The following is a 17,780-nucleotide window of genomic DNA, read 5'->3' on the forward strand; positions in this document are numbered from 1 at the left end:
GTACCTACCCAGTTACACAGTATTTTGATTGGCTGTTGTGTGTGTTTACAGGCTGCAAATAAGAATGTGGCTAAGGTACCACCTCCTGTTCCATCAAAACCAAAACAGATTAATCTGCCTTGTTTTGGACAAACTAATCAGTCGCCATCAGACATTAAGCCAGATGGAAACCCTCAGCCGTCGTCAGCGGCTGTCGCATCCATGGGAAACAAACCCAAACCAGCAGGGCAGCAGCAGAGGGTCCTGCTGGCCGCCAGCATCCCTTCAGGTGGCCAAGCAGACCAGACCCTTCCTCCAGGTTCTAAGCAAGAGAGTCCCCCTGCTGCTGCTGTCCGGCCCTTCACGCCTCAGCCTTCCAAGGACACCCTCCTTCCGCCCTTCAGGAAACCCCAGACCGTGGCTGCCAGCTCCATATACTCCATGTACACCCAGCACCGGGCTCCCGGCAAAAACTTCCAGCAGGCCGTGCAGAGCGCGCTGACCAAGTCCCATTCCCGAGGGCCCCACTTTCCGAGCGGTAAGATCCTTGGTCCCATCTTCACCTGCGTGGATGTGTTTCCATCCTACAACCAGAGCTGCCGTCGATCAGTAAACAGCACAGTGACTTGTACCTCTTTTGACTGATGCTTTTGTCCTAAGAGATCTGTTTCATTATGGCTTCTGTTCTTCATGGGGAGTTTAAAAGAGTTTGTGCTCAATGTCAGCTACTGTAGTAGCTGAATAAAACGAAATAAATATGAAAATTGATGAATAAAACCTATAGCGATGACATAGCCTTCTGTGTTGAATTTCCTGTGTGCGTTTGTTTCCTGCTCACGGAGGAGCTCCTCGGTGAGTGGGGAAAAGTGCCTGCAGGGGATCGCCGCGCAGAGGGAGGTGTCTTCACTCTAGGTCTGACCAGATGTTCTTGGTGCATAGAGGATTAGACAACTGCCTCTGTATATGTTTGTTTTTTTTTTTAATGTTTTCTACTATATTTTAAGTTGTTCTAATGAGGACACAGTTACTAGTTAAATATAAAACACAAAAAGATTACTTTGTGTTCAACATACATAATTTGGTAACTTGTTGGGTTCTTTCTAAGAGTCATTAGTTTATGGGACTGGAATAAAATTCACTATGTTTTAATGGAATGAAAATGGCTTTCTAGTTATGAAATAAGCACGTAATTGTGGCCCAAAATGTCATGAAAGTAATTACACAGCAGAGCATTAGTATATATGCTACCTCTTACTCTTTTTCATGAGTCTGGTGAAAACTGCTAATATAATAATTCGGGAATTAGATAATGATGATGTAATCAGAATGTTTAAGGAGAACAGTTTTGGTAAATAGAAGTGGTTATTAATAATTTTATAAGCCAAATGATTTCTCACATTGATTTCCTTTTGAAAATTGTGAAAGATGGGATACTGCATGTTTAGTTTTAATCTGGACACGTGAAAGGATCACCAGTTTTCACTGATTCTAAATTCTTTTCACATTTTGACATTTTATTTATTTATTTTTATTTATTTTTTTTTTTTTACATTTTGACATTTTAAATTTGGATACTACGGTCTGATTTCTTACAATTATAATTGACAGCATTTTCTTTCATATTGGTACATAAAATAATGGTACCTCTTTACAATCAATGAGGGTTTTGATTCTGTAATAAGTTTATTACGCAACGACGGAAACCTTGCTTTGTCGTTTGTTATTTTTAAAAATTAGTTGTATTGAAGGGTATTAGGTAATAACTATGAAATTAAAAGAGGCTTTAATTATTGTTAGCTATGTCTGTTATTTGCTAGTTTTGTTTAATTTAATACTAATCAGGGCTTTTTTTCCATTTCCAATTAGTTTATGGCAAGCCTGTGATTGCTACTGCCCAGAACCCACAGCAGCTCCCAGAGAACATTTATTCCAATACCCAGGGCAAACCTGGCAGCCCGGAACCTGAAACAGAGCCCATTTCTTCAGTTCAGGAGACCCATGAAAACGAAAGAATTCCTAGGCCACTCAGCCCAACCAAATTACTGCCTTTCTTATCTAATCCTTACCGAAACCAGAGCGATGCTGACCTAGAAGCCCTGCGAAAGAAACTGTCGAACGCACCACGGCCACTAAAGAAACGCAGCTCTATTACAGAGCCAGAGGGTCCCAATGGGCCGAATATTCAGAAACTTCTGTATCAGAGGACCACCATCGCCGCCATGGAGACCATCTCCGTCCCGGCGCACCCATCCAAGTCCACTTCTGGGACTGCCAGCCCGGAAAGCCCAGTGGAGATCCAGAATCCATATTTGCACGTGGGGCCAGAGAAGGAGGCGCTCCCTCTGGCCCCTGAGCCGGTGTCCCCGGAGGAAGCAGGGAGCGCCAGTACAGAGAGCAGTGACCTGCCCGCTCCTTCTCCGGGCCTTGAGTATGAACCTGAAGGAGTCCCAGACAGCAGTCCAAGTTTCCAGAGCAACGTGGAAGATCCAAACCCAGAGGCTCCCCCTCTGCTTGAAGTGTACCTCGAGGAGTACCCCCCCTACCCACCCCCGCCGTACCCGTCTGGGGAACCAGAAGGCCCAGGAGAAGACCCTGTGAGCCTGCGTCCGCCTGAGATCACTGGGCAGGTTCCTCTGCCTCCTGTAAGTACGGTGGTGTCTTGTGGTCACTGCTGAAACCTTTTGTCTTGTCACAGCCTTCTAGGTGGCCAGTTGTCACTACTCAGTGAAACACCAGTGAGTACTTACAGCCGGCCATTCACAAAAGATGGTCTGTGTTTAAACTGCCTATTGCAGCAAACGTGTTCTACAGCTTGCCCTTTATCTTACAGTTCCCTTGGTACAGAGTGGATCTTATAAATGTTATCAAAACGCAATATATTCAGCATCACAAACAATTTAATTTGGGGGGAAGAACCCCTTTCTTTATGAAGGAAACAACGTTTTGCTCTTATACCTATAAACACCATGTTTGCTGTTTCTTCTCTAGCTGGTGTCGCATATTATGGAAGGCAACACTGGGAATGAAAAGACCTGGATTTGGAACTTTGGATCACTAGTTTAGCTCTGTGAAATCGGGCAGATGGTTTAACTTCTCTCATTGGTGATATCACTCTTTCAAACTTTTCTTTTTCTAGCAGTGAAATTTATTTTCAATGTCATATTTAGGTGGAACCTCAAACTTCCAATGCTGATGAAATTGGAAGGGTTCTGGATGAAATGGGGGCTGGGGGAGGTAACTGAGCAGAGAGTGGGGTGGACCCTCTTTAGCCTCTTCCTCTCCTTCAGCCTGGTTTGAAGTCTCTGGGTATCATGGCGATCCCTCAGGTTTCCTTGTGCTCTGACATTAAGTTATTCTATTTCAGTACTTGTGATTGGTCTGTTCATATTTTCTGTTTCTTCCTGGTTCAGTCTTGGAAGATTGTACCTTTCTAAGAATTGGTCCATTTCTTCTAGTGTGGACAGTCATTTTATTGGCATGTAGTTGCCTGTAGTAGTCTCTTATGGTCCTTTGTATATCTGCGGTGTCGGTTGTAACTTCTCCTTTTTCATTTCTAATTTTGTTGATTTGGGCCCTCTCCCTTTTTTTCTTGATGAGTCTGGCTAAAGGTTTATCAGTTTTGTTTATCTTTTCAAAGAGCCAGCTTTTAGTTTCATTGATCTTTTCTGTTGTTTTCTTTGTCTCTACTTCATTTATTTCTGCTCTGATCTTTATGATTTCTTTTCTTCTGCTAACTTTGGGTTTTGTTTATTTTTCCTTCTCTAGTTGCTTTAGATATAAGGTTAGGTTGTTTGAGGTTTTTCTTGTTTCCTGAGGTAAGTTTGTATCACTGTAAACTTCCCTCTTAGAGCTGCTTTTGCCGCGTCCCGTAGCTTTTGAATGACGCTAAGTTATTCTAAAGCTTTGTATGTTTTGACTTGGGCGTGTCTTCTGCACTCCTTCCAAATATTAAGCTTTTCTTTGGAAGTTTATTATGTCACTTTGAAATAGGTGAGAGAAGATCAGAATCCCAAAATGTCTTTAAAGTTGTTTTTTTCAGAGTTTAGTTTGAAGTCATTTTGTTTCAGTAGGATGCCAAGATACGAATTTCTAAAACCTGGGCAAAAGCGCAATAGCATATTGTAAGGATTTTTTTTTTAAGTGCGTTATATGTTTGATCCCTTATTACGTCTCTTAGATGTGGTAGAAGTCAAAGATAATGATTATCCAAAGTTGCCTCAACTACTAGTTTACAGTCGACATTTGTTTAAAAGTTCTATATGGTAAACATTGAGTTCTAGTGAAAAAAGTTTTAAAATAGAGGTTAACACTTTTTTAACAATTCTGTGCTTCTATGTCATGAGGCGTGATTCTCTTTGAGTTAAACATGCGAGATTCTGTTATTCTCTTCCTAGGAAAGTGATCTATAAACTTTTTCCTTCTTGGTTGAAGTAAAATAGAAGCCACTATCTCGTACTGTTGTTTGAAAGTGGGAATGATTGTACTGTTTATGAGTTGTATTATCTCAGCCGTGTAATATTTTCTCTTGTTTTCTTTTTTTCAAGAGACAGAAACATTTTAGCCATTGTACATTTGTGAAGTATATTCATTGCTACTTAACGTTTTTCAAAACTCAATAGTTTTCCACATCTGAAATAAAAAGAAGTATGTGTAGCATATCATACCCTAGGAAATGTTTCCACTCTGTTGGTTGTGTTTAAGAAACCTATCTTATAGGATGTTAGATCTAGTTTTAACATTTGCCTTATTTTTTTAAGCCTGACGTATTAAAGTGTAGAAAAGATGGTTAATTTACCCATGTGTCTTGGAGTACAGTTAAATTTTTAAATATAAAATAGTGATAGCATTTTAAGACTTGTAGGATTCCTCCCTGGTATGTCTAAGACAGACTAATAATCTTTATTTTTTTCCTTCATAATATGCTCCACTCCCCTTCCCCCTAGGAGGCATTATGTTGGATATGGTTAAAAGGAGGGGCTTTGAAGAAGCCAGATTCCTTGGATTTGAATTCCAGCTCTGATGTTTACTGGCTGTGTGCCTCAACTTCCTTATCTGTAAAATGGGATAATAGGGTTTTCGAGAGGAATAAATGAATAATCATTCAATAAATGTCAGCTCTCACAATTCTCAGTTTGTGCTCTTGCCCAGTTTAATAATGTGGGGTTAGCGCTACTGTATTAGGTAATTTAAAGACCAATCTTGGCTAATTTTGATCCTTGACGGAGAACCAGCCTACTTCCTACTGCAGATTATACTCTTAGCGCGTCTTACCCAAATGTAGTTTTCACTAGGCTTTAAAGAGTTAGCTTCTTCCCACTTAGTTACGTGGGTTTATTCATTAAGCGCTAAATATATATATATATGTATTTTCAAAGTTCCTTTTACTATCTCAGCCGAGATATTATTCCTCCCTTTTTGTTGTTTTTTGGTCTCTTGCTTAGACCGGGATCCTTAACCTTCCGTGCATTTCTTTTGCAGGGCAAAAGGACAAACTTGCGTAAAACTGGTTCAGAGCGGATTGCTCATGGAATGAGGGTGAAATTCAACCCCCTTGCTTTACTTCTAGATTCCTCTTTGGAGGGAGAATTTGACCTTGTACAGAGAATTATATATGAGGTATGATTGAATTAGTACATTTCTTATATACCACCTTGTATTTTGTTTTAAAGCTCTAATCAAAAGGCTACTGTAGGGAAACTGTACTTTTGCATTGTTTTCTCTTTTGGGAGGTGGGGTTGTTGAGAGGAATTCTTAATCATGCTCCAAAACCAGCTTCTCTGTTTTAAAGGTGTGGCTGTAACACTTTCAATAAATAGTGCGGAAGTTCAGTTATTCACTGGGGGTACTTTTCTTAGGGACATCATGACCCTCCTTTAAAAGTTGCTCAAGTATGGATTTGCACTCTGCAGGGTTAAATTACAGATGTGGTCCCTACTTTTCAGAAACCTGCTATTTAAAATATTTTTAGTTGACCTTTCTTCCCTTCCATGGCAAATGTGACTTCTCCTTAGATGCTAATCTGTGGTGGGAAGTTGGAGGATAAATAAACAAAAATGACTGTAAGGATATATAGTTTCTGGGACTTCTTCAGTTTTTAAAAACCTTTTTATAGGGAGTGCCTACTTAATGTCGTATTTCTAGAACTGTTCTTGGTATAGTTTTCTTGGCTCCTGAAGGTTTTAATTATGTTTAAAAAAAAAAAAAAAGACTACAAGAGTCTCTTTCAATTCTCTTGATCCTAGAGCCAGTTAATAGTTGACAGTTAAGGTGACAAAAAATTTGATGATCACCCTTGTTCTTATTGATGTTACAGGTCGATGACCCAAGCCTGCCAAATGATGAAGGTATCACAGCTCTTCACAACGCCGTGTGTGCAGGACACACAGAAATTGTTAAATTCCTGGTACAGTTTGGTGTAAATGTCAATGCTGCTGACAGTGATGGATGGTAAGATTTTCTTTTAAACTCCACTCGGACTTCAAGTGTATCTGCTGCGTAGGCAACGAATGAGCAGTGTTGTAGACGCTGTTAGAAGGGAAGAAGTATGTCAGTGTGTGTCCTCACGCTGCTTGTAATCTAGAAGGAGAGATGGGGGAGACATTTTTAAGGAATTAATATGTCTTCATGTAATAGTCATCTCACTCCCATTCTGGAAGCAGATGGAGTTTTATTTTATTTTTTTATATAAAAATTTTTTTTTCGGCCGCACTGCATGGCTTATGGGATCATAGTTCCCCGACCAGGGATTGAACTCGGGCCCTTGGCAGTGAGAGTTTAGAGTCCTAACCACTGGACCGCCAGGGAATTCCCCAGATGGAGTTTCAGAAGTTTAGTAGTTAAATAATAAAAATAAGAAATGTCCCAAAGTGGTACACAGTTCATTGGCATGCTTCAGTGAATATGAGAAATGCTGATCTAAGCAGGGTTCCCCCCACCTCCCTGAAACTACTGTGTGTCTAAGAGGGGATTATAATTTGTAAACTTCTCCCAATATTTTTGACCGTGGAATCCATTTTTCATGGAGCATCTTGTGGAACTGGTGTGTGGCTAAAACCCAGGAGATATTATTGTAAATGATGAATATTATTATTCCTAGGATAATGATTTAATGATTATGATTATTAATTAAATTATGATTTAATGATTAATAATGATTCCTAGGAAAGATTTACTTCTTTTTATATGAAAAAATTTTTTTAAGTTATAATCACACTATATTTACTCAAGTATTTTAATTTTATATTTTTGTATTTCTCTCAATATGGAAATAATTGTAATATCAAATTTACATGTATACACATATAAGTTGCAGACACCCATATGCATACATTTGAAAAAGCCTCATCTCCTACCACATGGCTGTGACTCATTCATTGTCGCTGTCTCCTTCTTGCTAGACGTTTAGATTGCTTTCCAGTTCTTTGTTTGTTATAAATAATTCTTGGAGAAGCATTTTTGGTTGCACTTTAAAAAAATTGTATTTATAAAAGTAATGTGAGCCCATTGTGGAAAACGTACAAAATAGAGAAATCAGAGGAAAACAAGCCATTTGTATCCTACAATCTAGAAGTAAACACCATCAATATTTTTTTTTTATACAATTCCGGGCTTTTTTTTTTTTTTTTTTTTTAATTTTATTTATTTATTTATTTATTTATGGCTGTGTTGGGTCTTCGTTTCTGTGCGAGGGCTTTCTCTAGTTGCAGCAAGTCGGGGCCACTCTTCATCGCGGTGCGCGGGCCTCTCACTATCGCGGCCTCTCTTGTTGCAGAGCACAGGCTCCAGACGCGCAGGCTCAGTAATTGTGGCTCTTGGGCCCAGTTGCTCCGTGGCATGTGGGATCTTCCCAGACCAGGGCTTGAACCCGCGTCCCCTGCATTGGCAGGCAGATTCTCAACCACTGCGCCACCAGGGAAGCCCAACACCATCAATATTTTAATATAGTTCCTTCAAGCTCATTTATGTATGGGTATATATGTAATTTTTTATGCCTATATATTTTTTTTAGTTTAGCTCTCAATAGGTTTTTTTTTTTAATTGAGGTATAGGTGAGTTACAATATTATACTAGTTTCAGGTGTATAACACAGGGTCAAAATTTTTATAGATTATACTCAATTTAAAGTTATTAAAATATTAGCTACATTCCCTGTGCTGTACAAAATATCCTTGTAGCTTATTTATTTTATACATAGTAGTTTGTACCTCTTAGTCCCTGATCCCTGTCTTGATCTCTTCCTCGCTTGGCTTTCCCCACTGGTAACCTCTGATTTGTTCTCTGCATCTGTGAGTCTGCGTGGTTTGTTCTCTTCATTCATTTGTTTTATTTTTCAGATTCTACATATAAGTGATAACAAACAGTATTTGCCTTTTTTATGCCTAGTTTTTTAGTTTACCTTTACAACATAAGCAGAACAAATTCTTAATGTGTCACAATGTCTTTGTTTCCTAATATTGGGAGTTTAGATTATGTATAAATTTTTACTATTAAAAAAATTAAAAATTAAAAAGCCACGCAGTTAAAAAGTCTGTAGTAATATTCACCAAATTATTAGTGATAGTGTTTGGGATGGGGGAGGTGGGAAATAAATTTCTTTTGTGAAAGACCCAAGTGGAATAACATGAAAAGGGGAGGGAAGAAAAGGGTAAAGAACTCTCATGTACTTCAGGGCTTGATTAACATCCTCAAGCCCATCTTCTGAGTTTGGGCAGTGGTCCCGGCTCTTCCACCTCTACCATGAATCTGGAGTCATTTATAATACATTATAAAACATTTGAGATGGTGGAGAAGATTCTTCGTCATGGTCTTCCTAAGTTCCTGCTAACCAGTTGCTAATATAGATTGAAATGTGTATTTTCCAGTCATTTTTCTGGTCTGAATTGAATTGGCAATTTTTTTTCCAATTAAAATTGAATTAGGATTAAAAAAATGTTGGGTAAAGGTAGTTGTTTATGTGCAACTTAATTCCTTCAAAATTGGTGGTGATAAAGGGACATTTACAGGCACGTGTTTTGAGGGGAGGCCTATTATTTAAAGATGTTATGTCCTCCATCCTGGCAGAAATAATCAGGCTGGATGCTCCAGAACATGGAACTAAATATATTCTATCCTGCTTTAGATCAGTATACAGATTGCATGTCCTTTCACTCATGTCCTTGATCCCTCTCACCCGCGGTGCTGCCCTGGCCCCAGTGCCGTCCCGACAGTTTTCTTTGTGGCTGTAATTCTCGGATGGGCTCAAGCATCTATGTTTAACTCATTTCTTAAAATCTGTGAGAGCGGTTTTCAGGAGAAAGGGCCTGGTGGGTGACAGGCTGGAGAGCTCTCCCTGCGGGTGCCGTGTTGCAGCAGGTGTCGTCCCGTGTAGGAAGGCATCCCCAGCCCTTGCTGTGCCCTCATCCGCAGGACCCCGCTGCATTGCGCCGCGTCCTGTAACAGCGTCCAGGTGTGTAAGTTTTTGGTGGAGTCCGGAGCTGCTGTGTTTGCCATGACCTACAGTGACATGCAGACGGCGGCTGATAAGTGCGAGGAAACGGAGGAGGGCTACACCCAGTGCTCGCAGTTTCTTTACGGTATGGAATAATTCGATCTACGCGCACTGATTACTGCGTTCGTTTATCCTTTATCTCTAGGGGATCGTTCCAAAGGGTTTTTATTATTTGGGAAAGCATTTTGTGTTGCACATAGTCCTGGGCATTGAAGATAGGGCAGCCTCGATCACAAACATGAATGCAGCTTTTGTGTGTGCCTAGAAGCGGCTGTTATCAGGGACATCTTCAAAGACAAAAGACAGTGATGCAGCCTTGGATCTAGTGGGGTTAATAGCTTTTGACCATCGAAAGATCCTCTAGTAAGACTTCAGTACTTAGCGAGTGATGCTGTATCTGTGCAAATAAGTAAACAGAAGCCTCCCCCCCCGCAAGATGATCAAGAGAAATGCAGGGTTGGAATAAGAATCCACAGATCCAAGTTTTCCTGCTAAATCAAACTTGTCGCAGAGGAAAAGAAAGGCAACACCATATTTTAGAACTGATTGTTTTGACTCTTTTGTTCTCTTGTTTTTGAGTTTATGATTCTGATGCATCCCATCAGCTCTGTCCCTAGAGTAAAAAGGACTTGAAGTTTTAGACGAATATATGTTGATTGGCACTGTTACTTACAAGGAAAATTTTTTTTATTTACAAGTCTTAGAAGTTGAGGTTAATGTTTCTTTTTAGTCTGGCTTGAGAGAAATGGAGAAGGGGAAAAGACAGAGACAAAGGAGGAGGTAAGTCCCAGGACCCCAGACCACTCAAGCATCAGGCATGGAAAGATGCCTGAGGTGAAACGTCTTCCCTGTTTGACTGTTTTCCTAGTCTCACTAGGCCTAGTCTCACTAGTTTTCAGGCTCTCGGAGAGAAGGGAGAGGGGTTAGAGGGAGAACCACAGACCGTAGGTTCTCTTCTTCATCTTAGTTTTTATCGTTGATATTTATGATCACTCTCTGTTTGTGTTCTGAACTCTACATCAAAGAATAATTTCGACATATGAACACATTTTAAAATCAGTATGTTATATTAATATGTATTTTGTTACATTAAACGTATTGGCGATCGAGCTATATGTAAGTATGGGATATGATTTGTTTAAAAACGTTTAGGGACATTTGATCAGAGATTCTTTAAATTTATGAAATATATCGTGGATACCGAGAGCATTTCTGACATAAATGTGCATTTAAGTAATGATGATACTAGATTAACATCCAGGTATCCAGCTTGGGAAACAGAACGTGAGCTCTGTCTGCCGTCAGCAGGGGCCCTGCCCTGATCTAACTCCTCTCACATCTGTGGTGACTGCCCCCTTGAATTTATAAAAATAGGTATATCACCTCTGTGTGTATCCTACAACTGATATTGTTTAGTTCTGCCCGTTTTTGACCTTCATATAAAATAAACCATACTGGTGATCCTGTGGCTTGCTGTTTTCATTCACCATAGTTTTTGAGATGCATCTGTGTTGTTGCATGGAGCTGTTGTTTCTTTTCACTGTGCTACTGTTCCATTTTGGGACTCTACTACAATTTATCTTTCCATTCTACTTTTGGCAGACGTTGGGTTATTTCCTTTATTTATTTATTCACTCATGCATTCAATTATAAACATGGCTCCGGCCACCATTTTTGTCCTCATCTTCTGGTGTCTCTCTAGAAGTAGAGTTGCCAGGTCACAGGAATGCATGTCAAGCAGAGAGTACCTTTTGCTCTGTGTTCTCTTTGACCTTTGGTGGATTTGGAATCCTGTCTCATTGTGCCTTTAGTTTGCATTTCCCAAACTGCCAGTGAGATGGAGCATGTTTTTAGGACCCTCAGAAACTTTTGAAAACTGTTGATTCATAACTCTTAGTTTGGTAAATAGCGAAGTAAAGAGAAACTGTCTTCCATGCCTGATGGTTTCCTGGAAATGAGACTCAAGTTGTTATTTTGAGTGCACCATTCTGATCCCAAACAGATAACGAGTCTGGCGTGCTTTAAAACTTGGTGGAATCACAGTTATATCAAGTATAACTTGAAAGTTGGAAATTTACTTGTCCCCATGAGTAGAAACCTGACCATTTAGATAGGTAGAGCCTTCTTTTGGAAAAGAACGGTTTAATTTCTTGTTTTGCTCAGAGTGAGAGACAGGTAGCATGTGCTACGTCATATTAATTGACACAGGAAAAATAAGTTCATAATAATTTAGGTTCGCGTAAGTTGAGAAACCCAACTGTTCACAGGCAAGCAGGTATTTTCCGGGCTTTTCTGAAAAGGTGACAATGATAATGACCTCTGACTTGCTCAGGACATTGTCTAATTTTTCCTCCCCTCTCCCCATGTTGCCTGCCTGTTGATGATTGTGACTCCTTATTAGTGTCACCTTATAGGATAGGAAGGTATAAATGGAGAAGGGTAAAACCTAAAGTCGTAGTTCATTTGCAAATCTGTTATTAACTCTGGTAAGAAGTGGACATTTGGGGATTTTTTTTCCTTCCCCAGTTTGTGGATTTCAATATCTTTTAGAATTCTGATTCTCATCATTTTAGAGTTGACTATATGTGGACTTTTATATCCTGTCTAATATACCTGGCCATATTTCTATATTCTAACATTTTATAATTTTTTTCTTTTATCTTTCCCTATTTGGAAATTGATAGAGACCACTTTAATAGGCACAACACTCTGGTCATTTTTCTCTGTCTGCTTTAAGTTTTAGGTAAAGAACAAAAATGATTCCAGAGTTCCTTGGTCATTACACTTAGTAAATAGGCTAAAATTGGACAGATGTTTCATTAACTTTTTTAATATCCTAGACTGGAAGCGTTCTTTTTTTATTCCTGTGTTTGTAATTGTTTTGTATTCTGAGTAAGAGAAGTTTTGAGAGCTGCTTATAAGGTGTTGGTTAGTTTTTAGAGCCGGTTTAGAGATGATAGCATATGTTAACTTGTCTTTTGTATGTTCCCTCTACACGGCTGGCCTTCCTCTGCTCCCCCTGGCCCTGGGAAGTTTATTTATTGAATGTTTAATGTAGTAGTTCTACCATTCCAGCAGGTCCCCATTTCTTCTCATTTGGTTTTATAGAGTGACAAGTTCTGAGCGTGGTATCCTCTGAGTTACATATATTCTGTTCTGTATCTTAACGTGATTTCAGGAGTTCAGGAGAAGATGGGCATAATGAATAAAGGGGTCATTTATGCCCTCTGGGACTATGAACCTCAGAATGACGACGAGCTACCCATGAAAGAAGGAGACTGCATGACAATCATCCGCAGGGAAGACGAAGATGAGATTGAATGGTGGTGGGCCCGCCTGAATGACAAGGAGGGATACGTCCCACGCAATTTGCTGGGAGTAAGGAAGGATGTTTTTTTAAACAATTTTTATTTCTTTAATGTTGTATCTATTTTATTTTATTTATTTGTTTATTTTTGGCTGCATTGGGTCTTCGTTGCTGCGCGTGGGCTTTCTCTAGTTGTGGCGAGCGGGGGCTACTCTTTGTTGCGGTACACGGGCTTCTCATTGCAGTGGCTTCTCTTGTTGTGGAGCACGGGCTCTAGGCGCGTGGGCTTCAGTAGTTGTGGCGCGTGGGCTCAGTAGCTGTGGCTCGCGGGCTCTAGAGCGCAGGCTCAGTAGTTGCGGCGCACGGGCCTAGTTGCTCCGCGGCATGTGGGATCTTCCCAGACCAGGGCTCGAACCCGTGTCCCCTGCATTGGCAGGCGGATTCTTAACCCCTGCGCCACCGGGGAAGTCCCTGGATTTGTTTAAGTCAGGATTTTCGAATCTTCTGGGGAGCTTGAACAGGGCACCAGAGACAAGATTCTTTGTTCTTTCTCTGCTGTTGGATTTTAAGTTTCATAAAAACCAAGAAAATAATCAAATCATATCAGCACATGTAATCCAATAACATCTGTATTAGTCTGAAGGGACTGCTGTCAGTGGGCAGACATTCTTGGCGGGGGGAGTATTTTCAGGGAAAGGCTAGTATAGTTGGACGGGGTCTAATGTACAACAAATGGGAGATATTTTCACTGTATTTTCATCAGCTGTCAGACAGACATGGTCTGTGCCCGCATAGAGCTTCTGTCCCACTCGAAGCCCTGAACCAGGGCTCTGTCTGGGATCATCCCGCTGTCTGGACATTACTCTCTGTGGAGCTCGTTAAAATGACCCCGGTGTTGGGACCTGGAGCTTGGATTCTGGCCTGTATCTCCTCCTCCTGACTCTTCTCCTTTGTGGTTTGATGTGCAGTATAAATGACATCATATATCCTGACTGCTGTCTTCCTGGTAGCAAAATTTACTATTAAATAAGCATTTGGGGTTTGGAAAATATTCATTTGTGTGATCATACTATAAATTATAAAGAGTAGTGAAACTGAAAAAAACAATTAAGCCATGGAGCCCGTTAAAAAAATCTTTCCAATTACCAGACGAAAGTAGAAATGTAAAGGTAGTTCTCTTTCGAGCCCTCCTGTTTGCTTCTACAAAGTCTTTGGCGCCGGAGAAGCATAATCTCTTGCATGCAGCCTCTTTCATTCTTTAATGAACATCAAGAGTAAACAGGTACTTTTACTTTTTATAGTTTCTTATCTGGGAAAAGCTCTACCTCTTAGAAGTAGTTGCTTATTTGAGTCTTATCTTTAATTTTCTGACAAAGAGGTCCAGTGGTGAATGAAACGTGGGGAGAATGATTTGTTCCCAAGTGTGGAAGCAGCTGGTCAGAGACCAAGCTCTGCCTCCTGTGTGGCTTTCAGAGGTTCTGTAATCAGTGGACTGGATTGAAGATTTTCATTTTAATCGGACATTTAAATATTCTCGGTTCTTTGGAAGTCTTTCCTGGGTAGAAATGGCCTCTACACAACTTCTTTGGGTTCCTTTTGAGGTTTTTTTTAAAACAGGAAATTGCATAAACGTTTTAGTCAGAGGCTCACATACAGGTGTAGAAAATTATATTGGCTAAAATATCTTTCCTCACAGAGAAAAACAATCCTTGATATAACATTGATCCCTCAGTTAACTTTTCAGTTTTGGCTGGAAGTCTGACTTGACTTTCTTTCAGTAAACCTTTCTTTCCCTTTGTCTAGGGGAGGAGGAGGAGGGTTTTTGTTTTGTTTGCCAGTTGAATTACTGGTTTGACTTGCTCTTGGCTTCCTGAACACTCTCCTTGCCAGCTCTTGTTATGGAAAACACAAAACCACCAAATCCTAAAACAAAAAACTCCACTTATCCTTCCTCAAATCTGTAGACTTCTGGTGTGTGGCATTTGGTTCCTGATAGTCTCAAGTCCCATGACACCGTGTGACAGTCCATTGTGAATAAAGTTAAAATAGAGACTTCTTAACCTCTTACCTTTTCCCTTGGAATGGAAGCTCCCAGCACTGGAGCTTATAGCGTATTGCACATCACCTCTAGTCCTTTGTGGTCCTTGTTGGACTTGATTTACAGTTCAGTAGGCTGTGTAGATGGAGTTAATGCTGAGAGCATCCTGGATTTTATATCACTGCACCATGGCGTTGTCCCTGTTGAGGGAACCCCTGTGACCTTTGAATGTCCTTTGCACAAGAGTTGGTGTATATGAATCTTTGGGCAGCTCTGGGTGTTTCACATGGCAGAGAGTTCTTTCTTTGGTTTAATTTCTTTCCTGTGACATCAACATCCGCCCCTACCCCCCATATTTCTTGAAAATGTGTTATACTCCCACGTCTGTGCAGCATGTAAATATTTTTAAAATTCTTTTTTACAGCTATACCCAAGAATTAAACCAAGACAAAGGAGCTTGGCTTGAAACTTTGCACACTTTTAGTTAATGAAGAATTAATCTGTTACCAATAAGAAGAAATAATACGATCGTTTGTGGCAAAAATTTTGTAAGACTTATTTTAATGACAAAGTAACTTGAAAGCAATGAAGAACGGGCTCTGGAAGCACATGAAGGCTTGGAGCAGTCACTGTTGGAGGAGAATGCTCAGCACGACGGAATGAACGGAGCTGGTCAGGAAGCTGACCGCTCCGCACTGGATACAGGCCCTCCGTGTCGCGCTCCGAAAGATACACGGTGACGGTCCTGTTCTCTGCAAGAAATGGGACCACTTACTGGGCTACTGGGAGAACCGCTTCATGGCCTGTTTAAGTGGGCGTTTTTCAGTGCCTCCCCCTGTCCCTGTCCTCCCACCAGAAGGAGCAGTGCCATCATGGTGCCATCTCGGATTGTCCCCCAGCACCAGCAGGCCCGTGGGGCACTCACACGGAGGCTCGAAGGTGCCGCACACCTGTGTGTCGTCCGTGAAGAACTGTTTGTTGGTTGTCAGTGAGCAATAACTTTATGGTATGAGTTCTTGTAGCGTCATGTATTCAAAATATTGAAACCACACTACATTACAGGTAATTAGATTTAGACTCTTGTTTTTAGGCTGAAGTTTGAATCTATATTTATTGTCTTTTGTATCTCGGAAATTAGAGACTTGCTATATAGACTTACCCATGATATTTGTCAAGATCATAGCTGACTTTAAAAACAATTGTAATAAACTTTTTGACTCTAAGCTTTTTACTGGCTTTAGTATCTTATGTCATGTTAACAGCCTTGTTTAACATTCCTAAGCCATTGGAATATCGTACCCTGCTGAAAAATAATAAGAATTTTTTTTTTTACCAGCCATGTGATTAAACATAAGTATTTCTTTGCTCAGTTTTGCAATTTGTAAGTTTTGTGGCAGTCTTTGTTATAGAATTAAGACTTTTTTAAAGATCCTAGAGGCCATGGTGATAGAAACTTGTACCTTTACCTAGAGCTTTTGATAGGCTGTTTCAGCGTCCTCATTTTGTTTCAGATTCTTCATAGCGTTATATACATTTATGGGATGAAAACTTACGTAGACACAGTCTGCACGTCGTTTTATTAATATGTTACCAAGTTTGTGAATTTGGGGGGAACTCATTTTGCTTAGTGAAACTTTCATTTAATAGAAGATACAGGTGAAAAAAACCAATGGTCACTTTTCCTTATACATTTTTATGAGTAGCTAACTTCTAGCAAAAAAGGAAGATAGGTGAATGACAGAACATATGATGCCTTTCAGAGTAATGCAGAAGTAGTGACCACATGGATGAAACATCAGAAGGCCTGTATGGTAGACAGAATTCTAAAGATGCCCCTCCAGCCCCTCATATTCCTGTCCTGTGGTGCTATGGACTGAATGTTTGTGCTCCCCTAAAATTCATGTTGAAGCCCTAACCCCCAATGTGATAGTATTTGGAGGTGGGGCCTTTGGGAGGTGATTAGGTTTACATGAGGTCCTGAGGGTGGGTCTGCATGATGAGATTAGTGTCCTCGTAAGAGGAAGAGTCAGTCTAGTGCACTATGTGAGGATACCCCAAGAAGGCTGCCATTCTCACCAGACACTGAATCTGCTGGCACCTTGATCCTGGACTTCCCAGCCTCCAGAATCATGAGAATTCAATGTTATTTAAGCCACACAGCCTGTGGTATTTTGTTACAGCAGCTTGAGCAGACTGAGACACCTGGTTATTTAATCAAGCACTAATCTAGGTACTGCCATGAAGGATTTTTCAGATTTAAATTAAATTTACTAGTCAACTGACCTGACAATAGGGGGATTATCCTGGGCCCATCCCAGGTGGGCCCAACTTGAGCCCTTCAAAGCAGGAGAGATGAAGCCGAAGGGGAGGTCAGCGAGACTTGAAGTGAAGGGATTCGACCTGCCATTGCTGGCTTTGAAGGTGAAGGGGTCATGAGCCAGGGAATGTGGAAGCTGAGGAAACCCCTGGCTGACAGCCAGCAAGGAAACGGGGACCGCGGTTTTACGACGACACGGACCTGAATTCTGCCAACCTGAGTGGGCCTGGAAACAGATCCTCCTCCAGTCTCCAGCAAGAATGCGTCACCCGATAAGAGAGGTGTTGGACTTTCACCTACAGAACTGGGAGATGGTGGGTGGTCTTCGAGCCACCAAGTTTGTGCTAACATGTTACAGCAACATAGGAGCCAAAAAAACAATGGATTCTCGTCCTGGGCTGGTGCACTTACTCATCCATCCTGTGACCTTGCCCGGGACACTCAGCCTTGTGTGTATAATCTGAGATGGGGTCGAGGGAAACCATACTGAGGACTATACGTGAGGGTACCTGGGAACCCGCAACAAATTGCGCCAATGTATGAAAAGGGAAGATGGGAAAGTTGGGAAAACGTGATCATCTCACTTTTATTTCCTTAGTCCGAAACTTAGAGCATCATTTGTTTTTATTCTCCCTTTGGGGTTTTTTTACTT

At 40.7% G+C, this 17,780-nt stretch overlaps 1 protein-coding gene across 2 annotated transcripts in view; it reads left to right on the top strand.

The window, feature by feature from the left end:
• Positions 1 to 16,034, top strand: part of TP53BP2 (tumor protein p53 binding protein 2) — a 62,808-nt gene extending 46,774 nt beyond the window's left edge. For both annotated transcript variants that reach the window (XM_036859308.1, XM_036859297.1), the window contains 7 exons: positions 52 to 517; positions 1,846 to 2,621; positions 5,458 to 5,595; positions 6,293 to 6,426; positions 9,385 to 9,551; positions 12,645 to 12,844; positions 15,236 to 16,034. In XM_036859308.1, the coding sequence (XP_036715203.1) occupies positions 52 to 517; positions 1,846 to 2,621; positions 5,458 to 5,595; positions 6,293 to 6,426; positions 9,385 to 9,551; positions 12,645 to 12,844; positions 15,236 to 15,277 (1,923 nt within the window). In that variant the 3' untranslated portion in view covers positions 15,278 to 16,034. The remainder of the gene's footprint in view (positions 1 to 51; positions 518 to 1,845; positions 2,622 to 5,457; positions 5,596 to 6,292; positions 6,427 to 9,384; positions 9,552 to 12,644; positions 12,845 to 15,235) is intronic.
• Positions 16,035 to 17,780: the final 1,746 nt, after the last annotated feature.

This window comes from Balaenoptera musculus, chromosome 1 (genome assembly GCF_009873245.2).
Source record: "Balaenoptera musculus isolate JJ_BM4_2016_0621 chromosome 1, mBalMus1.pri.v3, whole genome shotgun sequence".
Lineage (NCBI taxonomy): Eukaryota > Metazoa > Chordata > Mammalia > Artiodactyla > Balaenopteridae > Balaenoptera > Balaenoptera musculus.